This window comes from Ruditapes philippinarum, unplaced genomic scaffold (assembly GCF_026571515.1).
Source record: "Ruditapes philippinarum isolate M1 unplaced genomic scaffold, ASM2657151v2 ctg15607_1_1_1_1, whole genome shotgun sequence".
In the NCBI taxonomy this organism is placed as follows: domain Eukaryota; kingdom Metazoa; phylum Mollusca; class Bivalvia; order Venerida; family Veneridae; genus Ruditapes; species Ruditapes philippinarum.
This window is the reverse complement of record NW_026854055.1, coordinates 6,175-31,428: the sequence shown is the minus strand read 5'-3', so window position 1 is coordinate 31,428 and position 25,254 is coordinate 6,175. Positions and strand designations below refer to the sequence as shown.

Here is a 25,254-nt window from a genome sequence, read left to right as displayed (position 1 = left end):
CCATTTTGATTGCTGATAACTACGGAAGAGCATTAGTGCCAGGTGTATGTTTTTTATTAACTCGAAATTTGGAGTTACTAGCTCGCAATTTCGACTTACTTATCTCGAAATTTCGACTTACTAACCCGAAATTTCGACTTATTAACATTACAAGACTTGCCAAAGTTATTAGTTAGATAATATAAGATATAGTAGGGAGTGCCGTTGAACGATGGAGATGGGGGAACGGGTGCATGGACAAAAACTATTGAAATGAAACTTAAACTTAGTAATGGCATGTACACACCCAACCTAAAAACACAAGGCTTCCTTTATTTTGTACGTTCAGGCGTTCTTCACACGTTGTATTGTATCCCATCTGTTGGAACATATCTTTTCGCTAATCATATTCGTCTCATCCCTGTGAATAAAACGATCCTATACTTCACGTGTTGGACATCTGAGGAAAGTATCGCGGCGTGGCCAAAATAGGCCGTGCTGAGGCCTTTGTCAAAATTGTTGGACTGACTATATTTCTTGTAAAATCGGATGCTTTATATTATTCCAATCATATATATAACAACAAGTTCCACTTTTATCAACTTTTATCAACACAATATGAATCAAAGTATTAGTAAAAAATGAATAATGTTACAAAAACATTATTAGTATAAAGAAACGTGACAGACTAACTGGCGTATACACGCCATTTAAAACTTATTTAACACATGATATTGCACAGTTTACAATAGGGTAGGTTTTGGACTTGTTGTTTCTCCACATGATGGTTTTATGTGTGCTTAAGAAAAAGAAACATCCGGTTTACACGGATATGTGGAAAGTGTGATTTTACACACCCCCCCCCCCTCCACAATAAGCGAAACATATGGACAATTTGACCCTTTTAAATTGCTCTGTCAAATAAATTTTAAAGGTGCTCTATCAATGTGCAACAGCTACACACTAAAGTTGTGCAATGTAAGTCGAAATTTCGTGTTACTAAGTCGAAATTTCGAGTTATTAAGTCGAAATTTCGAGATAAGTAACTCGAAATTTCGAGTTAGTATGTCGAAATTTCGAGTTAATAAGTCGAAATTTCGGGTTAGTAAGTCGAAATTTCGAGTTAGTAACTCGAAATATCGAGATAAGTAACTCGAAATTTCGGGTTAGTAAGTCGAAATTTCGAGTTAGTAAGTCGAAATTTCGAGTTAGTTACTCGAAATTTCGAGTTAGTTACTCGAAATTTCGAGATAAATAAGTCGAAATTTCGAGTTAGTAACTCGAAATTTCGAGTTAATAAAAAACATACACTTGGCATAACAACATTTCAATGTTTTTGTGTTTTATATTGTATATTATAGTAAGTATATATCCAAGGACCCCATTGGAAATAAGCCTTCGGGCTTTCATGGGCAATCCGAGGTTATTGCACACTACTCTATACATGTTTCCACTTACGTCGTCACCTTTTATTAAACTAGTAAATTGATATCTAATCATAGGAAAGAAAGAGTTTTAGATTTTGTTTTTAGTTATAATATTTTATTATTTAATGAGCCGTCTGTGATATTTATGTTTGACAAACTTCCGAAATATTTTATTACAATTGTGTCATCAGTTTTATATAAAATGCTTAAGTGTTTGTTTTATGTATACATGTATGTGTGTTTTAACCTGAATAAATATCTATCTATCTATCTGGCACTAATGCTCTTCCGTAGATAACCCTTGACAAATGTACCCGGTGGAAAAACGGATTTTTTGAAGAAAAAAAGCAAATACATTTCGTCTATGATTACGATTTAAATTGACAGTTTTTTATAGATAACATATAAGGTTAATATTTCAAACTTATTTTAACTGCCAATGTAAGAAGTGAGTCTAGGAAAGTTTGCTAGACAACAATGTTGAAGTCATTCCAAAAATGTTTTTAAACATGGTCTCATTGATGCTGAAGACTTTTAATCTAAGAGCATGTTCCATATAACTGATTTATTTTATAAAAAGAAAAGATCTAAAAGAACAATTAAAAATAGTAGCGTTTGATTAAAGAAAAAAATTGAATAAAAATTCTGATTTGTTTTCTACATTCAGGACATCCGGTACATTTTACCTGTTGATCTTATCGCCACGTTCAACTAGGACTAAAACAGGTCAGCGTAAATATGAAGGCAATACTAGTTAAAAGCGGACTAGATCATTGTTAATTTAGGAGCAGTGTCATTATAACTATCCAGATAAAAAAAATAAGCAGAGTTTTATTAGCTGCTATTTTATAATCTCTTATGTCAATATTTCTATATGTATATATATATGGTCTTATAATAACAGTACATGTATTTAGAAAGAAAAGTTTTGAATAGTTATTCACACATGCAGGACCTCCCGCTAACTACAACACTGACCCTTATCTCCAAAATTAACGAAGCAAAATTACATAACAAATTTAGTTGCAAGATAAATTCATAAAACATGCAAGCTATTATCCACATTTTTATGTATATGATAATTTGGAAAGGTATGATTTTATTCATTTGAAAGAAAGTCCATTGTCTCATATTAATTCTAATTGACTATTGATAGCATTATATTTTAAATTTTTTATGACTGTGTATTTAAAATTAACTGTATTGTTTTAATGTCAGGTTGCGATGCACAACAACGCAACTTTACGTTGGCCAGCACGACGATTACAGCCGAGAAACTCCAAGAAAAGGTCAATGACTACGGCCAGTGCTACGTTGACGTTGTCGTCCATAACTCCTCGTCCTTTCAATTTGGACTGTTAAATGCTACAGTTATAGCGTTAACAAATGATTCTGGTAAAGTTTACTACGCCGACAGGCTAACGGATATTAACGGTCATGTTTGTATTCCGGTTCTCTGCCATAAAGCAATTCGCATTTTTGTAGAGAAAAATTCTGTTCGAATTTCTGCACTTAATAAAACGATGCAACAGAGAAATATTCCGAGAGGATTTAGTGTAAAATTTGAAACAAATAATGAAGTGATATTATTTTATGCATATGCATGGGGAACAGTAGCCGGTAGGTCCGGTCCCGTTTACAGTACAAAAGAAAAAGGAAAATGCAACGCAGCTTTAACAAGCGATTATCATTTTGTATTTTCTTACATTGCTATTCCCGACAGACTGTTGTCGACACTTCCCCCACCTACTAACCCAGATGATCCTTCTGATCCGAAGTTTGAAAATGCTTGGAGATATGGTATGACGGGCAACAGACAATCATGCTTTTTTAAAATTAAAATAAAGGTTGGTTAAAAATCAATTCTGTTTTACAATTAATGCCAAATTGTATTCGTTATTCTTTTGTTTTACACATTTACTTCAAACTCAAAATATGCAATGTAGAATTATAATAAACATTTGTACATTTAAATGGCTTATCCGTTCGAATAATATTTTGTTTCCGGTTATAACCATTCTCTGAACTATACGATTATGAAAATGATTTCTACTATCGTATTTTATTGCATTTCAGACCCTCTCAACGCAAGTCAAAATAAGTGCATACAGCAGACTTGACAATGCAAATGGAACGGTGTATGGCTTATTTGAAACTGGGCCAAAATACGACGTTAATGCTGCTGATTACACGGATAAGGCAGCTTGTGTAGAGTTCAGATGCCCGGCTGTTGGCATATTGGATGGTGTTGAAATGTCTACCTATATCGAAGGAAATATCCAGGTCCCAGGACATCCCAACGGATGCTGCATCAGGTACTTTCCTAATTTTGTTGTAGATCTATTTGAGAAGAATTATGTAAAGTATACAGAGTTTTATTACATTGCAATTTACTTTATATATTTATCATTTAACTATTTAGTTAGATTAATGTAGTACAAAAATCAACGGAGGCCGGGCACACCATTTGCTTTAAACAGTGTTCTCCATTTTATTTCAATAAATTCAAACATCTTAAAGAATGTGTTACGGTATCATACTTATCAATTGACATGAATAACTTATCGCTATTCCTTTCAGCAACATTCAATCAGGAAATATCTTCAAAGTTGAACGCACAAAATTCAACACGGTATTAGCAATGACCAGCACAGACAAATACGGCTCCGAAAAGGGAATCTACATTAACCAAGATCCGCGTGTTGCACGTGCAAAATGCTTCACTGGTCGTGAATTTCTAGGCTCTGAGTATGCAATGAATGTAAATGTAGGATATGCATTTGAATATGATTGTCAACAGGACCAACAATGTTCTTTTGTTCTTGGTAAATAAAGATAAAAAGGAAGAAAACACATATATTGAATATTCTTTAAATTATTTTATCGTAATAACTTTTCTAAGAGTTTTACTAAATAAGTAAACGAATATTGAGTGATGTATACACATGTTTTAACCATTTCAGCTGCCTAACAATAAATCTGATGTTAACCAATTACGTATATCCTGAATTCTATCAACATGGTTGAAATGTATCATTTTTCATAATCTTGTGGACCTGTTGTTTGTGTGTTTGATGTTTGGGTGGGTTTTATATCCCACCGACACAGTATTGGTCAAATGGCGACATTCCAGCTTTATTGGCGGAGAAAAACCTCAGGTGCCTTTTCTTGCATTAGAACCACCAACATGTGGGCCTCTAAACATATTACAATATGTTCTATTTGAATCCGAGTTGAAATGGTTTGATTTTATTGCCTCATTCATAACAATGAGAGAGTGAAAACAGGGAAGAATGACAATAATGTCAAAAGAATGAAATAATTCGTTGTTACTGTTAATTGAAAGTACAATGTAGTTCAAACCATACGAAGTGAAATAATATAAATTTGGTAAAAATTCACGTTATAGCGAGCAAGTTGAGTGCGTGTTCCGTAAAAACTTATATGTAAGGGAGTATGCATAGTAACGATCACAAGAAAGCAAAAAAGCATTTGTGCATAAATGAATCATTGAATTTGAATAAAAATATCTCTCTATAAGCCACACATTTTTCAAAAAACCATTTTAAAGCATTAATTCAATGTGGTACATATATTGAATACAATCAAAGAAATAAAACAACACAACATCATAATTTAAAGAATATATATCTGATTATTACGTAGATGATAAGGTATAAAACAAAAACTACTTTTGGTCTTATCTAATTTTTTGTCCTGTAATATTTGTTTAAAATGTCAGATTGACGGGCAAATGTTTCCCAAATCTTATGTGCAGTCAAATTCGACAGCTGTGCTTTGTGTCGGATCCATTAAGCCCTTGACATTTGGACCACGATCGAATCCACTTTCACAGAATTGTTCCACTTGTTTTGGGGGACTGTCGCTAATGAAAATACCATATCTGGATCCATAATTTATCCCTGCCTTTGCATTAAATGTGAAACCAATGTCTCCTTTTGTTGCATCTGTGATATGCGTTATGTTTATCAACGAATTCGTTTTACTGAAAAATAAAATGTACGAATGTATGGTAAAAGTGATTAAATATTTGTTATCAGATTTATTTTGTAGCCATTGAAATCGTTAAAAATTCTACAAAAATGTTAATCGTCACTGAAAAATTGGTAATATCCCCGTACTGCCTCTTTCCGATCAGCTAACAGATTTTTCAACAATAACTGACAGTGAAATTATATATAAAAAAAATCTCTTTCAATTCTGCAAATATTATCATTTCAGCTAATAAATGCACCAACTTTTTAAAATTTTACTTGAATTATTACTATGAATCGAGGACAAATCATTACTGACCCATTTTCCTGTTCTTCAAAATTTCACAACCACTTTTCAATCAGTTAACAAAATATAAACTGTACCACATAAAAAATGGCATACAATGTTAAAATATCATTAGTTCTGTATTTTGGAGAAATTTTGACAAACTCAACTTCAGATAAATGGTAATAAACAATTTTAACCTAATTATAATGCCGTTTTTCAATCTAGATATTTATTTGCAGTGGTAAAGCTGTCACAATTGGGGTATGGATGTACATTTCAATTTGCATCAAATAGACCGATGCCCTGTAAATGGAGGAATGTGACTGTATATTTGTCTATATGTCTATTTGAGACCATACTTGTGGGGTTTATATTTAATGTGGGGCATACATAAGGCCCCGCAACTCTAGCATGTTTAAAATGATGTATGGGGGTGTAGGCTACCCTTCTAAAATAGTGCCCGTAGGCTGGTTTTAGTAGTAAATGGTATATGTCCCACAAATGTATATATTTTTAATGGGGTTTTATGTTATTAGTCAATATGTTTTCACCTATTGTAAAATTAAATATATAGTTGATATATATAACATAGTACCCCTTAGTTCTGTTGTTTGGAAATGTCATTATATGCCTACATAGTGGCATATATAAAAACTGACTGCATGAAATAATGCCACTCAACTCGGTCTTATACATGTAAATAGGCCCCGTAAGTGTAGGTATGTGTGAATATATGTATATATATATATATTTATGTATATATCTAAAAAAAAAATGTCGAGCTAATGAATGACCCCCGGGGCGGGGCCAATTTTGACCCCAGGGCTCTTATTTGAACGAACATGGTAGATGTTTCATGCTAAATATCTTAGCTCTAGCTCTTTGCATTCTTTAAAATAATTTTTTTAAGTTTTTACTATATGCATATAGGGAAAATCAATGACGCCCTGGGGCGGGGCCAATTTTGACCCCAGGGCTTTTATTTGAACAAATTTGGTAGACACCCATTAGAAGATGTTTTATGCTAAATATATTAGCTCTAGCTCTTTGGGTTCTTTAAAAGAAGATTTTTTTAATGTTTTTACTATATACATATAGGGAAAATCAATGACCCCCAGGGCGGGGCTGATTTTAATTCTAGGAACAAAATTTGAACAACTTTGGTTTTGGACCTATAGATGATACCATAGACCAAATATCAAAGCTCTAGGCCATTTACTTTCAGACGAGAAGATTTTTCAAGTTTTCACTATATGTATATAATGAAAATCAATGACCCCCCGAGGGCGGGGCCAATTTTGACCCGAGGGCCATTATTTGAACAATCTTGGTAGAGGTCTACCACACAATGTTTCATGCCAAATATCTTACCTGTAGCCTTTGCCAATTCAGAGAAGAAGATTTTTTTATGTTTTACTATATACATATTAGAAAAACCTATGACCCCCCCCCGGGGCGGGGCCAATTTTGACACTAGGGACAAAATTTGTACAACTTTGGTATTGGACCTACCATAGACCAAATGTCAAAGCTCTAGGCCATTTACTTTCAGACCAGAAGATTTTTCAAGTTTTCACTATATGTATGTAATGAAAATCAATGACCTCCCGGGGCGGGGCCAATTTTGACCATAGAGCCATTATTTGAACAATCTTGATAAAGGTCTACTACACAATGTTTCATGCCAAATATCTAATCTGTAGCCTTTGCCAAATCAGAGAAGAAGATTTTTTAGATTTTACTATATACATATAAGGAAAAACCTATGACCCCCCGGGGCGGGGCCAATTTTGACACTAGGGACAAAATTTGAACAACTTTGGTAGAGGACCCATAGATGATACCATATACCAAAAATCAAAGCTCTAGGCCATTTAGTTTCAGACCAGAAGATTTTTCAAGTTTTCACTATATGTATGTAATGAAAATCAATGACCCCCCAGGGCGGGGCCAATTTTGACCCTAGGGCCATTATTTGAACAATCTTGATAGAGGTCTACTACACAATGTTTCATGCCAAATATCTAATCTGTAGCCTTTGCCAAATCAGAGAAGAAGATTTTTTAGATTTACCTATAGACATATAAGGAAAAACCTATGACCCCCCGGGGCGGGCCAATGTTGACACTAGGGACAAAATTTGAACAACTTTGGTAGAGGACCCATAGATGATACCATATACCAAAAATCAAAGCTCTGGCCCATGTACTTTCAGACAAGAAGATTTTTTAATTTTGTGTTTTTTTAAATCCTTTTCTGGCCCTGTGACCTACATATGCAACAGACCGGAACCATTTAAACAACTTTGAAAGGGACCACCCAAGGATCATTTCTGTAAAGTTTGGTGGATGTGCAGTCATTGGTTTCAGAGGAGATGTTGTTTATGTTAAAAGTTGACGACGCACGACGCACGACGACGGACGACGGACACAGGGCGATCACAATAGCTCACCCTGAGCATTGCTCAGGTGAGCTAAAAATTCTAGGGGTGATTGAAAAGTGGTTGTGATTGAAAACTGGCAGTGTGTGGATAAACTTTAGATAATCATGAGGAAATTATTCAATCATTACATGAAAAGGAATCGCAACATATACGTAGATGTGTAAATGTGATTGCTAAACGCTTTGGCGTAGAAAAGTTAAAATGAAACAAAATATCATATTTGACTTATTAATATAAAGCTGATAGCGTGATTAAGTAATTATAAGATAATTCTCATTTTCTGTCATATAGATAACGTAAAAATAAAAGTCATCTTGTCATTCAGATTTTAACTGAGGAACGAGAAGTTAGTCTTAACAAATTTGATTTTAACAAGTTTATACCTTAATCGTTAGTAGGTCCGCCCAGGAAAAGCAATGTTTTTTACTCATATAACGTCAAACACCACAAGTACACATGTTTATAAAATAGTCTAAAGAAAAGCATTGACTACCCGTCTTCTACCATGTTTCTCAATTATTGTAAAACCTTGACTTCATGAACCCTAAGATTTTACATTGGTATATTAATAAAACAAATAACAGAAAACACATAACATCATATTATCACTGTCTATGATTGTACACTGAACTCTGATATTAAAACCATCGCAATAATGATCAGAAATAAAATACAATAAGGCATTTTTTATGCTTTAGATTACTTAGACTGACCTGATTTTACATCGCAAGTTTCCATTTGAAGTGACCATACGAACTTCTATTGCTGTATCCAGGTCAAATATTTCTTTATTGCCGTCTTTGATGTATCCCGGGCATCGAAATTCGATACAAGCTCCCCTTACAGTCAGATCCGTTTTTCTAGGATCAGGGGTTGGCCCTGTAGAGTATGATCCAAATTCATCGCCGTTTACGTCTTTTAAATGACTCTTTGCAAAAAATCGTATATCAAATGTATCAACTATCTGAAAATAAAACAATACAATTTTTGTTCATTTCATATTCATTCTTTAAGTAGTTTGTCATTAAACAATCCCATATGTATTGGTGACGAACAAATATCTCTAGAAATAATGTAATGAGCTTTAAGAAGACTCTAAGCTAAAAAAAAGCTTAACGCATAAGATATCGAATATGACCATTCAATGCGTGTATCCGAATATGTATACACCTACAAAAGTTGAGATAAACATGATTTTGTAATGTATTTATAACACTTGAATACTAGTATTTCAATACTGGTTATATGAACTTGCATTATTATTAGGTAAATGAAATGCTACTTACATCAACTCGTACTTTCATGAAACAAGACCTAAATGTTGATTTCGCAGGTGAAACAGGGTACCAAGAAAGTTTCTTATCATATACGCCTTCACCGGCAACATAATTATGCTCTGGGGCTTTTGTGAATGGTGCAAACTTAAATTGGAACGTCTGATCATTTATGCCTACTCTGTTACATCTTCCTCCACTGACCTTTTGATACATCGGACCTTCACACACTGTACCAGGTGGGTACATACTGCAATCTATCGATCTCCCTAAATCTCTTGACTCAAAAAGTATTTCATTGTCATTTGTGTCTCTTATATATCCCGGGTATGGTAGGTGGTGATTGGCGGCATAAAATCTTTCTTTACCATTTCTTACAACATGTATATATACCAATTTATCGCAAAACACTTGAAGGCAAGTGTGCCCCTTTCTCAAATATGTCGCTTTATTTGCACCAATATATGAGGAGTTGTCTAACTCTTTGACATATGCTTTAATTTCAATGTCCCCACCCGTATATGCTTCTTTAAGGTTCATATCTGTATAAACTGATATGCTTGCGTAACATATCCCCGCTTTTGGTGTTCTTCGTACGACATTCTCATATATTTTGACACTGTGGTCGCAATTAGTATACCGTCCTGTCCAAACTCGTTCATACTGAACATCGTTGAACTTCAGATCTGGAATCCTTGGCGGATGGAAGAAAGCTTCAATGCTTACAGCTTCAAGAAGCTGCCTTCTGGTATTAGATTGTTGTTTATATTTCATCTTGGCTGTTTCTACCCAAACGCCTTTATTGTTGTCATAATCCCATAATGATAAATCAGGATCTCCATTTTCATCATGTTCAATGTTAAATTGACTTGCATCAAGTGTAAATTTCAAAGGTTTATTGACTTTAAGTTCTTTTCCTTTGTCATCTTCAATACCCAACTGGAACATTCCATAAGTCTTTAAAGGAACTTTATCCCCTCCAGGCGATTCGCTTTCAAAGTCTCCATTTGCAGATTCAATATCATCCCTATTCCTCGGATCCATAAAATGCAGTATCGTTTTAGCAGTACCATTAAAAGGCTGTCCATCTGGCGTGACGATGGCATTTGTAGGAATCGACAGTTGTCCTGCTGGGGGCATCCCAGATGGACCTGTCCCTAGATGTATTTCAGTGCCGTTTTCAGTGTGGAACGAGATAGGTTGTGGACGTAGTGGAATGACTATTGTGGAAAATGTTTCCCCTCCTTCTTTAACCTGGATTATTTTTGTGGTGTCCATGAATTTTTTAAATACTTTGTCATGAAAAGTAGCTACAACACGCTTTATTCCTTTAGGTACATCGAATTTAAAAAATCCTGCAGCATTTGTGGTGGTTGCAATGTTTCCATTGATAAGAATTTGCCCAATTCTAAAAGGAATTTCTGTACCATTCTGCCTACCAAAAGCTCGTCCCGTAACAGTGGTTTTAAAAACGCATGGTTTGCACTCACACGATTTTATTTTCGTAGTTTTGTAGCTAAATCCATCACATGTGATGTCAACGACATCTACGTCTTTAGCGTTGCAACAGTGATGTGGCCAGTAATCACTGCAAGATCCATTATCATGCAAAGACGATTTTATACATAATGCTTTGCCACAGTCTCCAACGTTGATTGTGTTGTTTCTGCTTGTGTCACTTGTTAGGTAACATCCATGTGGAAGCTCCTGTAACTTTGAATGTGGGGCTCCACACGTATCTTCCTTAAAATCTATAGAGGTTATTCTTTGTGAAATATGAAGTTTTAAAATAAACATAGTTTCTGTATATATAGAATCTGTGATTCTGACATATTAAACAAAACAAAAATATGATGTATGCACAGAATCGAATACATATTCAAAGAAAATGTATTTTATATGAGTTTGAATAAGAGATGAAAGTTTATGAATATCAATAAGCATAGTTTTATCATAGTAAAAAAACTTTATTTATCCTAGCATGCACTTACAAAAATACCCTTCAAGCTAAATCAATTTGTTTAAAACATTTAAATGCAAGTTTGAATCTTACTTTTGTTGTTTGTTGATATTTGGTACACACTATTTTACTATTTCAAACGGAATACTTGAAATAAACAAAGATTACAATAACTTTATAAGATAAAAAACACATTTGGAATAATATACAAAACGTTATATGATTACCATATACTTCAACTTGAACATCCTCCGATAAAGTCACTCCTGCTTCTGTCTCGGTATAGCAATGATAGGATCCACTGTTAGACTTTTGAACAGATGATAATTTCAGGGTTCCATTTGTACCTAAATTTTCCAGTTCTATTCCATTTTTGAACCTTATAAAGATACCATACTATTATAAAGGCTGGTGAATTGTTATTCAACTTCATAAAATATGTAAAAAAAAATCTTATGGGCATATCATTTTATAAACCATTTATATGAACTACCATTGATTGAATTTCATTTCTTTACGAAATACTTGAATTTGTAAAATCAATTATCACTTATAGCGATGGCTTACATATACGTATGACTGAATGCATGCATGTCATAATTATAATATAAATGAATTGTAAAGTACCATTTGAAAGCAGATGGGACAGGCTTCCCATCAGCTGCACAGCAAAGACTTAAACTCTGCCCAACCATCCGAACTTTATCATGCGGCTGAACCGTGATAACTGGAGGTACTGTAATTATAAGGGCATACAGACAATGCCTTACAAGTATTAAAGTGTGACAATGAGATATAAATAAATATATGAAATATAAACTACATTTTAATACAATTTTGTTGATACAAGATTTTGTAGAAAAGATACATAAAGTAATATGAACATCTTGAAGATTCACACTTCTATTTAATGAAATAATATTTAGTTGTACATTGAAATGTACCAAGTAAGATGCTTACTGTATTTCTCAAGCGTCGCATTTATCAGTGTCCAATGCGTAGCATTCAGTTCCTTTGGTGCAAAATGTTTACTTTCACATGTTGGAGCTTGTATGTAAATATTTTCGTTTAAAATGCATATGCCTGTCTTGCTGAAAATTCCAAACCTGTCTGTTTTTGCGATTGGTTTATACTTGCTCGACTCTAGAAATATCTCTGCCCCTTCGACGGCATGTTTCGTAGTATCCATTATTTGTCCATATAGCGTTACACTTGAGCATTCACATGCATCACATGATTTAGAAATATGCGCACCGGCTGGGCAAGCCTTGTTGCAATCTAAAAAAAAGGAACAGACGTATTGATTTGGTATGACACTTTTAGTCTTAAAGTCACACAGCATTTGTAGCAACACTATTGTTGATTCATGGATGAAATCAAATGTTAACAAATGCTATGTTCAATGTTGTTTCATATACAATGACACTATAGTGAAGCAATATGGCTTTGTCATGAGAAATTCCTGAAATACTTTTGCATTTCAAGTAACACAATGTCATACAAGAAAATAACATTTACGTTTTATTTTATTGTTATGTGTGACGAAAATAGCATGATACATATATTAATTAACATAATTTTTTCCTTTTGTTTTAGAAAACCTTTTTGTATGGTTGAAAACAAACGTATATGAAACGTAGGTAAATAGTATTCGCTTGATACATTGTGATTTGTTTATAGATCTTTTAGAGACTTAATTAGAATTAGTTTTTTAATGAAGCTAATAAAAAATATGATTATTTTTTGTAAGTAATAGTTTTTTTTTCACTTGTCAAGCAAGTTAATCATTAAACTTGTAGACGCTGTTTGAGCAAGAATAGTTCTTAGCCAGCCAATCAGAATACAGTAAGATATGTAGATTGATTTTCATTGGTTATAAAAGATCACGTGGTTCTTGTATTAATATAAAAGCAGAGACGCAGACAGACTTGAGGAGTTGCAGCTGAGACGTCGTCTAGGAAGGTCAGACAAATAAATAAGTAATATCAGCTAATTAATATAATACTGGGGACTTTGTGCCGTAAATACAACATAATAAGATTGGCTCAGATATTTAGATCATTGCGTTCTGATATCTTAACATTAAAGCATTGCGCTTTGTGTTCAGGGTTTAATTTTAGTTATTTTTTAGTTTTACGGGTCGCTGTTGAGATTAATGAAAGGCTGAACATATAGAATATAAAGTAGTTCTTATAGGTTGATGTGTAAAATAACTAGGAAACATTTATAGAAAGCTAACTATAAGAGTGATATAGTATTTCCCATTGGTTGTGTTTTAAATAGAAGACGTTGACTTTATAAAGTAAACTGTTTGAGGAAACTTTGAACTATATTGCAAACATCGTATCTTTATTAATTCCCATTGATTTTTACTATTATTTAAATCATTTGAGAATAATTTATTACCAATCATAAGGCAAAGTAGCCTGAGAAAAATTATATATATTATAATAGCCAAAGCTATATAATGTTGCATAGTTCAAACGCTACATAAATTATAAGACAGAAGCACGGACACGTTACATATGCAACTCATTGTGTGTTAGACGAAAACCTAAAAATAAGTTCATGACATCATTCAAGTACATAGTCTGAGACATCCATTTATTGAATAGGCAAATTTATATAAAATATATCCAAACCAAACCTGGACATTTCCATTCTGCACAGGGTCTTGTCTGAATTCGTACTCCAGGGCAGCTCTTTCCCCCATTCCTTGGATGTGGCCGGTCACATTGTCTTGTTCGCCTTTGCGTTCCATTCTGACAAGTTTTTGTACAGGGTCCCCAATGTACCCAATCAGACCATGCGCCATTGACAGGTTCTTGAAAGTAACAGATGTTGATTAACATATTCAATCAATTGCTATTAGGTGACAAGTTACTGATAAGGAGTCACTTTTCAAAAATAAGATTGTTTATGTAAAGTTATTATATTTAATATATCTCTAGCTCTAAAAAATAAACAAAATGTGTTGATCTTCGTAGATTATCTAACACTTACCTGTACAGTTTGGCATGATACAAACTGACTCTTCCGTAAGTTGTCCATCACAGTCTTTATCTGTATCTTCCAATTTTATGCAGTGTCTTGAACGGAATTCCAGGCCAATATCGCATGTAACACTGCATGTTGTCCAATTTCCCCAATCGGAAAACCTTCCACACCCAGTACTCGGGAGATCTTGAATGGAAAGATATTGAGTATAAAATAATACAAATAACAACATTAAAGAACGTTTAATACTCAAGAGTATATGAGATATCTTAGAGTAAAATTAAACGAAAACCAGAAGAAAACATGTTAAAAAAACTATATCTGTTCCAAGTATGTTCTTATAGTTACATATTTTGCTAAGGTAATCAAACTATGAAACTCGTAGATGATGGTTACAATTAGTTATACAATTTACCAGGCTGTCATTATAGTCAGCTATATTTACATGGCCCCCTGTATTACGCATATTATAATGAACGCACCCACGGCGCATGTAAGCGTATTTTCATCCGGTTATGCACGATGTCTTCTCCGTTGATGTAAACTTGTGTTTACAGTTTTGATACCAGCATTATAATTAAACGAATCAAACAAATTACAGTTAGATAGTACCTGCTTTAACAAGACTCGTTATTGTGGTCGCAGATGACTCCAATGCGTTGAAATCAGTAATTGGTATTGTTCTTGTAGAGGCATCCGTTATTTTGATAAAATTTGCATTCGCTGAGTTTCCAGCCATGTTAAGAATAAAACATCGTATTCGTTCTGTTTTTAGCAAAATGCTAATTCTTAAGGCTTCTTGTTCGCCGATAGGCGAGTGAGTCAGAATAACTAATGCTTTTGGGACGCATTCCCGGCCGCCAGCAGACTTTGAAAAGCCATTCTTGATTGTGTATTCGACAGCAGTAGGAACATCCCCATCCCCTGTGCTGTACCACATGTACGTTATTGCTTGCTTCATGAGTTGAATGTCATTATAGGCGTCTAATGTGAATTGACTGTAAGCACTGGAGCCGAATGTGTAAAGACTGATCTGTGTGTATTTGTTAAAAATCTGCCTAACGAATTCTAAAGCAAACTTCTTCTCATTGTCAAAGTTTTGAGACCGATGGCTATCAGATGAATCCATGAGCAAAACAACATCCATTTGTGGTTGGTCTTAAATTGAGAAAAACACATTATGGCAAACAATAAATTTTCAATTTTATTAAAATGCATTCAAAGGTCGTAAAATAAATTAAGTACTTACCATTCTGCGAATATACCAATCCAAAAAGTGTCAAAGAAAGTAAACATGCAAGCGATGTTTTGACATCCATTTTAAATGGATGTGTGTTTGGCGATGAAGTGACGGGCTCTCTTATATATAGGAGGAGCTTTTACAAAAGAGGAAGTTTTAACCCCGATCGGGCTGTTGATAAATCTTATATAAATCCAATTTAACTTTTGTGAAGTGACACAAAATGTCAAGATATCGGGCATTCAGATAACCGCATTGATATTTTTTTGTGTTTTTCCCAGTATGTGTACTCCAGAAACTCATGAGATCAGCAATCTTTGAGAGAAAAAATATAGGCCCTATTCATGGAAAAATTATTCATTCAATTTTGAGAAAATAAAAAAGTGGTTGAAAGAGTTTAATGAAGATTTTGTTTTATTTCCATTATTTTTTACTTTTCTCACATATATTGACTTTTAGATAAAAGTTTGAATGTTTTTTGTTGTTTTTTCTATGTGAAACTATTGAATTAAAAAGTAATTTATTTTGTATATGAATACATCTTAAATCGTTTCATATATTTTATAATGTTTAACTGTTAGTGTACTTCATATCTTTTACCTGTAAAAATATTTGTATTAAATTGTCATTATAAACAAAAAAATCTGCTTTCACAATATCATTCAATCAAGCTACGACTGTGTACAATCTAAAGAAACAAAACCGAAATTAAGTCTAACGTATTTTTTAATGAAAACTGCAATAAACGACAAGATGAACATAGTAACATGAAAACAAGGAAAACAAATATTTGTAAGTATAACATGTATTTAAAACCATAATATTATTAAGATGATGAACGTTATTTCATTCTTTATATTTGGTATCTGTTTCAGTGACATAAACACGCTCTAACACAATGTTTTGATGAAAGCATTGATCTCTATTTGATTTTTTGTATTTTTCATTTACAATGATATTTAGAGGACATTATATACACTTGAACAGACTGATAACATGTCACGCGCATATTCTTAAATTAAACGTTTTTATCTGCAATGTCCCAGCGCAAGGTCAATCGTTTCATACCCCACTAGAACAGTTAAAATGCACGTTATCCTAGGTGCATGCGCTGTGATTTAGGATACAAAAATAGAATTAATCCATTGTTACCTTTAAACTCTAAGAATTTGATATGAAAAAGAAGTTTTCGTGGAAGTTTTTTATCTAAGGTTTTTTTTTTGTTTTTTTTTTTTTTTTCTTAAATGACGTTTTGAAATCTTTAAATTGTAAATGTATGAATAAGTAACAGTTAACTATCCAGATAGTGCAGTCAACTTGATGAATTGATGTGTTTATTTTTCAAATTGACAATATCAAACTCACCCCAATTTGGATGGTATGCTAAAGGTTAAGCCCTTTGATTAACAAGACTTAAGCATTTGCTTGAGAAACAACAATAGAAACCTTTACAAGATCGTCCAACATATATTTTTTTAATAGTGCAGGCTCTAATTTACTTGGATTTTAAATTAACAGGCATAGTAATTCAATTAAAATAAGCATCTGTTCCTATAAAATACAGAATAACGGACAAACAAGGTTGATAATCAGTGTCATTCTAGAGCTATTCAAGTACTCCCGAGTTACTGTTCTTGATTATTCACAGCATTTTGAAATATTTCGTCCGCTCTCTTATGATAGCGTTTGTTTTCATGAACTATCGATTAAAATTACGGAGAATCTTTAGAACAAGAAAACATGATCAGGTGGTGTTCTTAAAAGTTAAATGTATACAAAGTCATATACCTTTGTTGCACTGATTAACCTAGAGGTTTTGTCGTAAACTCTTTGGTAATAGCTGAAATTGATTTTAAAAAATAGTTTCAACTCGCTTGTAAATCAACAACCATGCAATTTCTTTGTGTCTGGAAATTCAAGTCTGGGTTATAAGTATATGAGGACATGAAAGCACATAAACACCCAAGTAATCAAATAGTGACAATAATGCCAGTCCGTCAACGCAACCTGAAATGACCTCTAAGTTGAATGTAGTATTTTTAAACCGTCAGTCATGTTATTTGACAGGTAATCTAATATCTATCAACTAAACACTACCCTTATTACTCAGACGTTCGGTCTTGAAACTCTGCCAAAGGCCATGCACTGGCAAATAAAAGAACGCCGTGACGTCAAAGGAAGATGTTTTTTTCTAGTTGGAAGCTATGGTTATTATTCAGTTTCTTCGTCTTTTATTGGTTTAACGCCACCGACATGTTCAACTATGTTTGGCATGACATCTGTGCGATATGATTCTCAACGCATGATTGTTTTAGATAATGGCAATTATTCAAAGATGAACCTATGTCACCACCTCAGACTACTTCTAAAGCCATTCCTGGACAAAACTGTATCTATGCTGTTTCTTGGTGCCGATGACAAAGGAAATATATGGTTGCCTCTGGACAGTGCCTCAGGCCACACTGCAAAAACACTCTAACTACCTCAAAAGTAGGAAAAATAACTTAATTAACCCAGACGCAGCACAAAGGGACTATGTAATCCAGGGTATTTGAAATGTCAGAGTGGTGGGGATTTTTTTTTTAATTCTATTAACGAAACATAATTCGTTTAAACGTTTTTAAATGATTTTGTACTGTCAATTATCATATATCAACCGTGTTTGCAATGATAAACCGGTTTTTACAGATCAAGTTAAAACTGAATTTTAGTTTATACATTTGAATAAGGTTTCGATATATTTTTAAAATTCCAGGAACATAACAATCTATAAATATACTGTTCCACAAATTATTTTGAACAATAATAGTTTCGCTTTATTTTTGATTATGTTTATGTGTGCTCAATATAGAATAAGACATACGATTTGAATTCTGACTGTCAAAAAAATTAAATGATATTAATTCTTGTGGAAAAATTTATAGTCATATTATATCCTATATTTTTAAATTGATTACTGCATATGCTGCAAACTTTTGTAGAAAATAATTTTTCAATGAGTTCATAGTTCTTCTTTTGATAATTCTTTTTATATTCCGGTTTAACATGTTGTTTACAGTGAACAGCTTCATTGAAACATCAGTCTTATAAATTGTACTCTTTAGAAGTGGAAAAGAATCGTATTTGCAATCTAGCTTCCCTCTTCTTTCTATAACTGACGTTCCGTCTGGAATTTAAAAAAAATATATAAAATATAGAAATTATGTAGAAGATACAAAATTTCTTCATACAAATTTTAGCGGGTTTTTTTGAAGTCTTTTTAGTAAAATTTAACAATCAATGGTTATAAATTGTGTAAAAATAATTATTACTAGTCGAGACAGTAGTGACTTCGATTGTTCAAGATTGATATTCACTAGAAATTTCTTGTGTACTTTGGTCTGTCGTTGACATGGAATCAGGCATAACTGTTAAGACAGGTGAACTGTATGATTTAGACGATGCAGACGAACTCGATATTGTTGTTGTACTTGTTAACGTCACTGGTTCTCAAGTGGTAAATAAACCAGAAGATGATGTTGTTGTATATATACTTTTTGACGCCAGATGTTCTTTTGTAGTAAATAGAACTGAAGAGGTAGTTGGCAATGTTGTTAATTCAGCGGATGTTGAGATTACTACTGATGTTTCCCTTCTATGTAACTCTGTTTCTAAACCATTGGCAGTCATATCTGCAATAATACAGAGATAATCAAATAGATAAAGTTAAAATACAAATAAACGGTAAAGCTTACGTAACAAAGAAACCAATGAAATTTAATAATAATAAAATAAATTATATAAAATAAAATAAATTAAATACATTAATTTACCTGTAATAATTTGTTAATATTGAGGAATTGGAAACAAACTTCTTCGCTGCATATTACCTGTGTCAAGGAAGGTAACTGTGACTTGCACTAAAAATTATTGGCTAAAGTCATCGCCGGTGTCTCTGGTACGGGCAGTCCGCTGTCAGTCACAGACGCCCTCTTAAAGAACGTAGTTCTATTTTTACTAGACATCACAGAAGTACGGCAGACCAGAACGTAATGCGAAACATTCAATACTTGTATTACTAGTAACAATGCTAGAGGCACGGAATATAATCAGGGACAATACATGACAAACACAGTGAACATATATCAAATAATTATCAAACTTTATTGACATATTTTTAGACAGACGGTTTCACTTAACAATAATTCAGAAAAATCGATACAGATATAAATGCATTCGTCGCACACTAAACGACGCAAAGTTTAGGACAGGACAGAAAATATCCGAATGACATCGGGTTTCCGGTTTCACAATTTTCGAGAAGACGCGAATTCTTGTTGACGCGAAATAATTATTTTGGACATTTTGCCTCAAATTCGCGAAATAAGGTTCTTGCGAAAAATAAGTGTTTACAGTATGCTAAATGTTTGTGAAAAACCATCTTAAATTAAATATGGCGTACGAAATATAGGTAGTGTTAAATCATTTGTTTAAACGTAAGCTATGTTTTCTAAATCAGATAAGTGAATGCAATAATGGCTATGTACTAACAACAAATGATTTTCTGAATATCTAAAACAAAGATGTTTAGTTTATCTTAACGATTTCCTGTTAAACTGTTCATTATGAATAACAAATCTTTTCTTTTTTGTAAAGGCAATTACTATTGATAGATACATACGAGGATTGATCAAAACGTTCTTGGCCTGATGTACTCAAAGAACCCAGCTTATGGTCTTACTTTTCAATATAATAGCCCTCTACATTAATGCACTTTGCCCACCTGTACTCCAACTTGTTTTGTTTAAGCCTTCAAAATAGATTTCTCTATTTTGGTCCACAAATAGTTCATTGACCGCATCCATGGCACCTTCATTGCTTCCAAAACGTCTACCACGAAGCTTGATTTTCAGTTTCGGAAACAGGTAGAAGTAACAGGGGGCCAAGTTCGAAGAATATTGGGGATGGGGAACAGTTTCAATACCGCAGTCAGTTGCAGCAGCTTTCGCAACTTAGGATGTTTGAGCTGGCGCATTGTCGTGCAGGAGCAGAACGCCTTGAGTAAGTTTGTCCCTCTTTTTCCGCGCGATTTCTTGACGCAGACATCTCATTTTGTTTGCATAGTAGTACCGTTTATAGTTCGACCTTGCTCAAGATAATCATGATTATCCCGTGACTATCCCAAAAAAAGGAAGCCATCATCTTCCCTGCTGATGGCATCTTCTGGAATTTCTTAGGAGGGATGAGCCAGGGTGCCTTTACTGCATGCTCTGTTTTTTAATTCTAGATCGAAGTGATGGATCCGTGTTTCATCCTGAGTTACGATCCGATAGATAAAATCAAGTTCATCCTCATAGCGAGACAAAATATATCTTGAAATGTCAAGTCTGGTTGTTTCTGGTCGTCAATCAACTGTATGGGGACCCATCTAGCGTAAACCTTTGACATGCCATAGACATAGGTCAGAATTGCCTGAACTGAAGCAACTGAACCAACGCTTATACCCACGTCCCTAGCAATGCTTCGCAGGTCTCGCTTTCTGTTGCACATGACCAGATCGTGCACAGCTTCGACAGTTTCATCGTTGGTGGCCTCTTTTGGCTGCCCCGACCGCTCATTGTCTCAAATTCTCTCCCTGTCCCTCTTAAATACATCAGTCCATGTTTTACAGAGCTATAGGAAGGTGACTCCTTCCCAAGTATATCCATGAGGTCTAAATGACACACACCTCTACTGATCAACGTGTGTCTTATATTACTTAATCTATTTAAAACCGCGTGCAGCTCGGTCAGTAATCTTCAATAAGATATCGGTATCGATTTACCGTGTGTCAATGTTAGTGTACTGGATAGAAGTATATGGGGTCGAGAACGTTTTGATCATACCTCGTATATTATAGCGTACAAAGTGCTAAAATATATTTGCTTTCATTTCAGGTATGCCTAAACATATCCTAGATAGCAGACACTCAATTTATTCACAGTGTTTATTAAATCATGTTTGTCCTTTGATTAACATAAAGTACGAGCGTATGTTTCGAACACCCTAATGAAGTAGTCAGTCTGTATAGTAGTCATAATTGTATTTAGGAAAATTCATCTTTGTCTTTCTTTCAGTCCGTCCTTTACTTCACTTTCTCCGATTAATCTCTTCTTTATTACTAATTAATCAGTAACCAATCATGACGACTTTCAATTCTCAGCCGAAACATTAACATAGCCTTTTTGTCCTGAACATTTTGTATATTAATCTTTATATGAGTACAGGTAATAATGTGTATCTATCTGAAACATGATAATTGTATTTCTTGTCAATTGTGTAGTTCGCTGATATTGATATATATACAAATGCATACTAGTGATATATTTGTGTTATGTTATAAATCGTTTATCACAGGACCGTATCTGTCGTGAAGCAGATGTATACGTTTTATATAACACCCGCTCTACCCAAAGCATGGTCTGCAACACATATATGTATTTTGTTTTTCAAATTGTCGACATGGGTATAAAATATTAACAATGACAATAATTTACATATGAACTCACTGAAGCAGTATTTAGCATCACGTCGTGATAGCCGACCGAATTCAAAAACATAGAAGTATTTACAATTTCTTACGCGAATTCTATTACGTATTGTACAGCATCCTTTACTGGTACTTCCACAAGCAATTACACCTTTGATCCCATCGTTCTGTCCAGGTAGGTGATCTTTGATAAGAAAGGTGTTGTGAATAGTCTTACATCTGATCATCAATCAAAATTTAACAAAATCACGGACACATGTTTACTTAAAGATATACTATGTTCATCTTTGCGTAAATTATTTGTATCACATAAATTTATTAAAATCTATGTAATTCTTACCGAATATGTCCAATTTGAAAAAAAAGAATGAATAAATTATGTATTGGAAGCTGCGTTCTATTATAGGTCAAGCTAAATTGTTCTTTTCTTAAAAAAAATCCAGTTTTTTTAATGACATTATATAGTTATATTGTAACCACCTAGATCTATAGTGTTTTAGAATTTTAAACACAACATATCTACTTTGTGTGCAGTTAAATTATGTTTATTTTATATTTACAAACAGATTGTGTAGCAATTATAAATATCTTAAAATATGATATTTGAGCATAGTGTATCTTTACAAAAAATAGTATTTACTGCTTGTTTTGAAACAAATAAAGCCAGGGTACACGATACACAAAATGCTCATATTTTAAACAAATAATTAATTTCATTCTTAATATGACAAATCAAACGCGTACTATTCCTTTTAAGAATGGTGGCAAAAGACGGCATAAGGTAATGACAGTCAATATTCTAGACAAAGACAATTATTTAAATATAATTTATTGAGAAAATAAATAATTTATTTGTTAAGTATATACCATTTATCCATATATTTGTAATTCCACCACACGAAGAAGAGCCTGGAATTTCCAATGCCACAGCATTGCCTATTAAAGTCCCATTTATTCTGTACCAAGAAGGTATAGAACTTTCTGGGAACGGTTTGCACGGCCCACTTCCACATGTACCATCTCGATCCATGTCGATCAATGTGTCATTGACTGTTTGGTATTCAATGCATGGATTCACTTCACTTTTAACATATCCTATTGGGAAATGAACTTATCCATTAATCTAATTGCTAAATGACCATCTAATATTCAATGACAAATAATTCGTTACAAAAAATAATGTTAATCCATGATATAACATGATAAATTCTTTTGACCTGCCGAGTTTGTCAAATTAAATGTATAATCATTCTTATACTAAATTATCATAAATGCCCTTGTCACCAAATAAAATATAAATTATAACACCAAATATATTTAAGAAGAACAATATTTTTGGTGTTTTTTCCTATAAACAAACACTTTTTTTAATACCGAGATTTTCAGCAGATATTTTTTAAAGAGTTTATTACATGTAGATTAATTTTATTTTATCAAATAATATGTTTAACTTTTCTTAAATTACCATACAAATATGCTAATATCCAAATGAAGTGCAACATTGTGGATAATTATGATGAAAGTTTCTTTATTCTTTTGATAAACATCAGAAGTTACTATTATCAAATATTATTTGTGCCAATATTTGATTGATAATATTCAAAGATTAAAGGTGATTTGACGTATGTTTCAAATAATTTCAAATAACAGTTAAGTTGTTTGCTTGATAAATTCGAAAGTTTATTCTTACTACATAATTTCAGATAATTTCTTTTATGTTTCAAAGCTTGTTATAGAAATATAAAACATATTAAATAATTGCGACTACCTTTCACTATATCTACTGATATGACTGATAATGAAAGTGTATATATAAATAGCTAAAAGACTCGTTTACTTCACTGACTTTTTTGTCAAATAGGCACACATATGACAAGTTTTTTTATATTGGACACTCGATTGTTCTTTACTATTGAAATATAAGATTTATTATCGGTTTCAAGAATTACATATTGCGTTGAAAATTTAATGTACAACTGAGGGGGTTACTTTGAACCCAGATACCCGAAGTTTTCCTTTAAAACATTTTTATTTTATGTTTATTTACATACTGAGAGATTTTTATATCAAACTAGATATGATAACATTTATTCATATATGTATTTATTTTAAAGAATTATTTGGTCTTGTTAGACATTTGTCAATCTTAATTTCCAAAATGCATGTGTTGTATGTCTTCATATTTGTTTTTCCAAATTTCCAATTTCGCCAATCTAATATCTAACAGAGTCATCTTACATGCCATGTAATTCTTTAAAATTGAAGTTTTGGGGTCGTCAATCTTTGATGCTGTATTATTTTTGTATTGTTGTTCTTATACTACTGATGGGTAAGCAGAATGTTGCTCAATTTACCATTCCTCAACCATCATGATTTTTGGTGTAATCTTGTTTTATTTTGTTTTTGTTTAAATGAAACAAAAAAACACAACAAACTATTCAATATTGTAATAAAGAACTATTTGCGGTTCAATTCATTTTATCTCGAATTATTCATTTATGTTTTAAACGAAAACATTGACTTTAGAGAAATGTTTAACTTTTTCTTTGCATGTTTGAGTTTAACTCATAACTTTATCCTTTTGAAAATTGGGCGTGCCTCATGTTTTAAGTAAATAACCTAATCCCTTAACCTGCGGGGAACTTCGGGAAAATGTTTTTTTTTAAAAAAAAGATGAAATTAAAAAATTGTTTTTTTAAAGTGTTTTTTTGTAACTTTTCCCTTTAAATTTTAATTTTTTTTTGTTTAAAAAATTTTTTTTTTTGGGGGTTAAAAAGGTTTTGGTTTTGGTTTTAACTGGTTTTGTTTGTTTCTAAAAATTTTTGTTTTTTTTTTTTTTTCTTTTTTTTTTGTTTGTTTTTTTTTTGGTCTTTTTTTAAAAAATGTTTTTTTTAATTTTTATTTTTTTTTTTTTTTAATTGGAAAAACTTTTTTTTTTTTGTTGTTTTTTTATGTGTTTTTTTTGTTTTAATTGTTCCCATTTGTTTTTTAAATAAATTTTCTTTTTTTTGTTTTTTTTTTTGGGGGTTTTTTTTATTTTTTTTTTTTGTCTTTTTTTTTTGTTGGGAAGAAAAAAAAATTTTTTTTTTTTTTAAAAAAAAAAAATTTTTGTTTTGTGTATTTTCCTTTTTGGTGTGGGGGT

The 25,254-nt window shown here is 32.7% G+C and overlaps 3 protein-coding genes across 3 annotated transcripts; 1 reads left to right on the top strand and 2 right to left on the bottom strand.

Annotated features, from left to right (window-relative positions):
* Nucleotides 1–2,345: 2,345 nt before the first annotated feature.
* LOC132738825 (uncharacterized) lies at nt 2,346–4,402 on the top strand. Its single transcript, XM_060726430.1, has 4 exons — nt 2,346–2,497; nt 2,625–3,253; nt 3,483–3,721; nt 3,987–4,402. Exons 1-4 carry the CDS (start codon nt 2,452–2,454, stop codon nt 4,237–4,239), a joined length of 1,167 nt encoding a protein of 388 aa, XP_060582413.1. The 5' UTR covers nt 2,346–2,451; the 3' UTR covers nt 4,240–4,402.
* A 635-nt stretch (nt 4,403–5,037) lies between these two features.
* On the bottom strand, nt 5,038–15,773 carry LOC132738824 (cartilage intermediate layer protein 1-like). The gene is made up of 10 exons (XM_060726429.1): nt 15,614–15,773; nt 14,977–15,522; nt 14,371–14,550; nt 14,015–14,191; nt 12,328–12,645; nt 11,995–12,103; nt 11,595–11,746; nt 9,420–11,158; nt 8,847–9,097; nt 5,038–5,412 (listed from the first exon to the last, which is right to left on the bottom strand). The coding sequence occupies exons 1-10, from the start codon at nt 15,681–15,683 to the stop codon at nt 5,175–5,177; spliced, it is 3,780 nt and encodes a 1,259-aa protein (XP_060582412.1). The 5' UTR covers nt 15,684–15,773; the 3' UTR covers nt 5,038–5,174.
* Nucleotides 15,774–22,003: 6,230 nt separating this feature from the next.
* Nucleotides 22,004–23,202, bottom strand: LOC132738823 (uncharacterized). Its single transcript, XM_060726428.1, has 2 exons — nt 22,980–23,202; nt 22,004–22,296 (listed from the first exon to the last, which is right to left on the bottom strand). The coding sequence occupies exons 1-2, from the start codon at nt 23,140–23,142 to the stop codon at nt 22,013–22,015; spliced, it is 447 nt and encodes a 148-aa protein (XP_060582411.1). The 5' UTR covers nt 23,143–23,202; the 3' UTR covers nt 22,004–22,012.
* Nucleotides 23,203–25,254: the final 2,052 nt, after the last annotated feature.

What these genes read in the sequence shown, in the direction of transcription:
- LOC132738825 (XM_060726430.1), top strand. Translation starts at nt 2,452, where the DNA reads ATGCAAGCTATTATCCACATTTTTATGTATATGATAATTTGGAAAG. An exon ending in GTATATGATAATTTGGAAAG is followed by an intron (nt 2,498 to 2,624) that starts GTATGATTTTAT and finishes TTTTAATGTCAG; the next exon opens with GTTGCGATGCACAACAACGC. An exon ending in TTTTTAAAATTAAAATAAAG is followed by an intron (nt 3,254 to 3,482) that starts GTTGGTTAAAAA and finishes ATTGCATTTCAG; the next exon opens with ACCCTCTCAACGCAAGTCAA.
- LOC132738824 (XM_060726429.1), bottom strand. Translation starts at nt 15,683, where the DNA reads ATGGATGTCAAAACATCGCTTGCATGTTTACTTTCTTTGACACTTTTT. An exon ending in ATTGGTATATTCGCAGAATG is followed by an intron (nt 15,523 to 15,613) that starts GTAAGTACTTAA and finishes TCTCAATTTAAG; the next exon opens with ACCAACCACAAATGGATGTT. An exon ending in TGTTCAAGTTGAAGTATATG is followed by an intron (nt 11,159 to 11,594) that starts GTAATCATATAA and finishes TAACCTCTATAG; the next exon opens with ATTTTAAGGAAGATACGTGT.
- LOC132738823 (XM_060726428.1), bottom strand. Translation starts at nt 23,142, where the DNA reads ATGGATCGAGATGGTACATGTGGAAGTGGGCCGTGCAAACCGTTCCCA. An exon ending in TACAAATATATGGATAAATG is followed by an intron (nt 22,297 to 22,979) that starts GTATATACTTAA and finishes TTCTTATCAAAG; the next exon opens with ATCACCTACCTGGACAGAAC.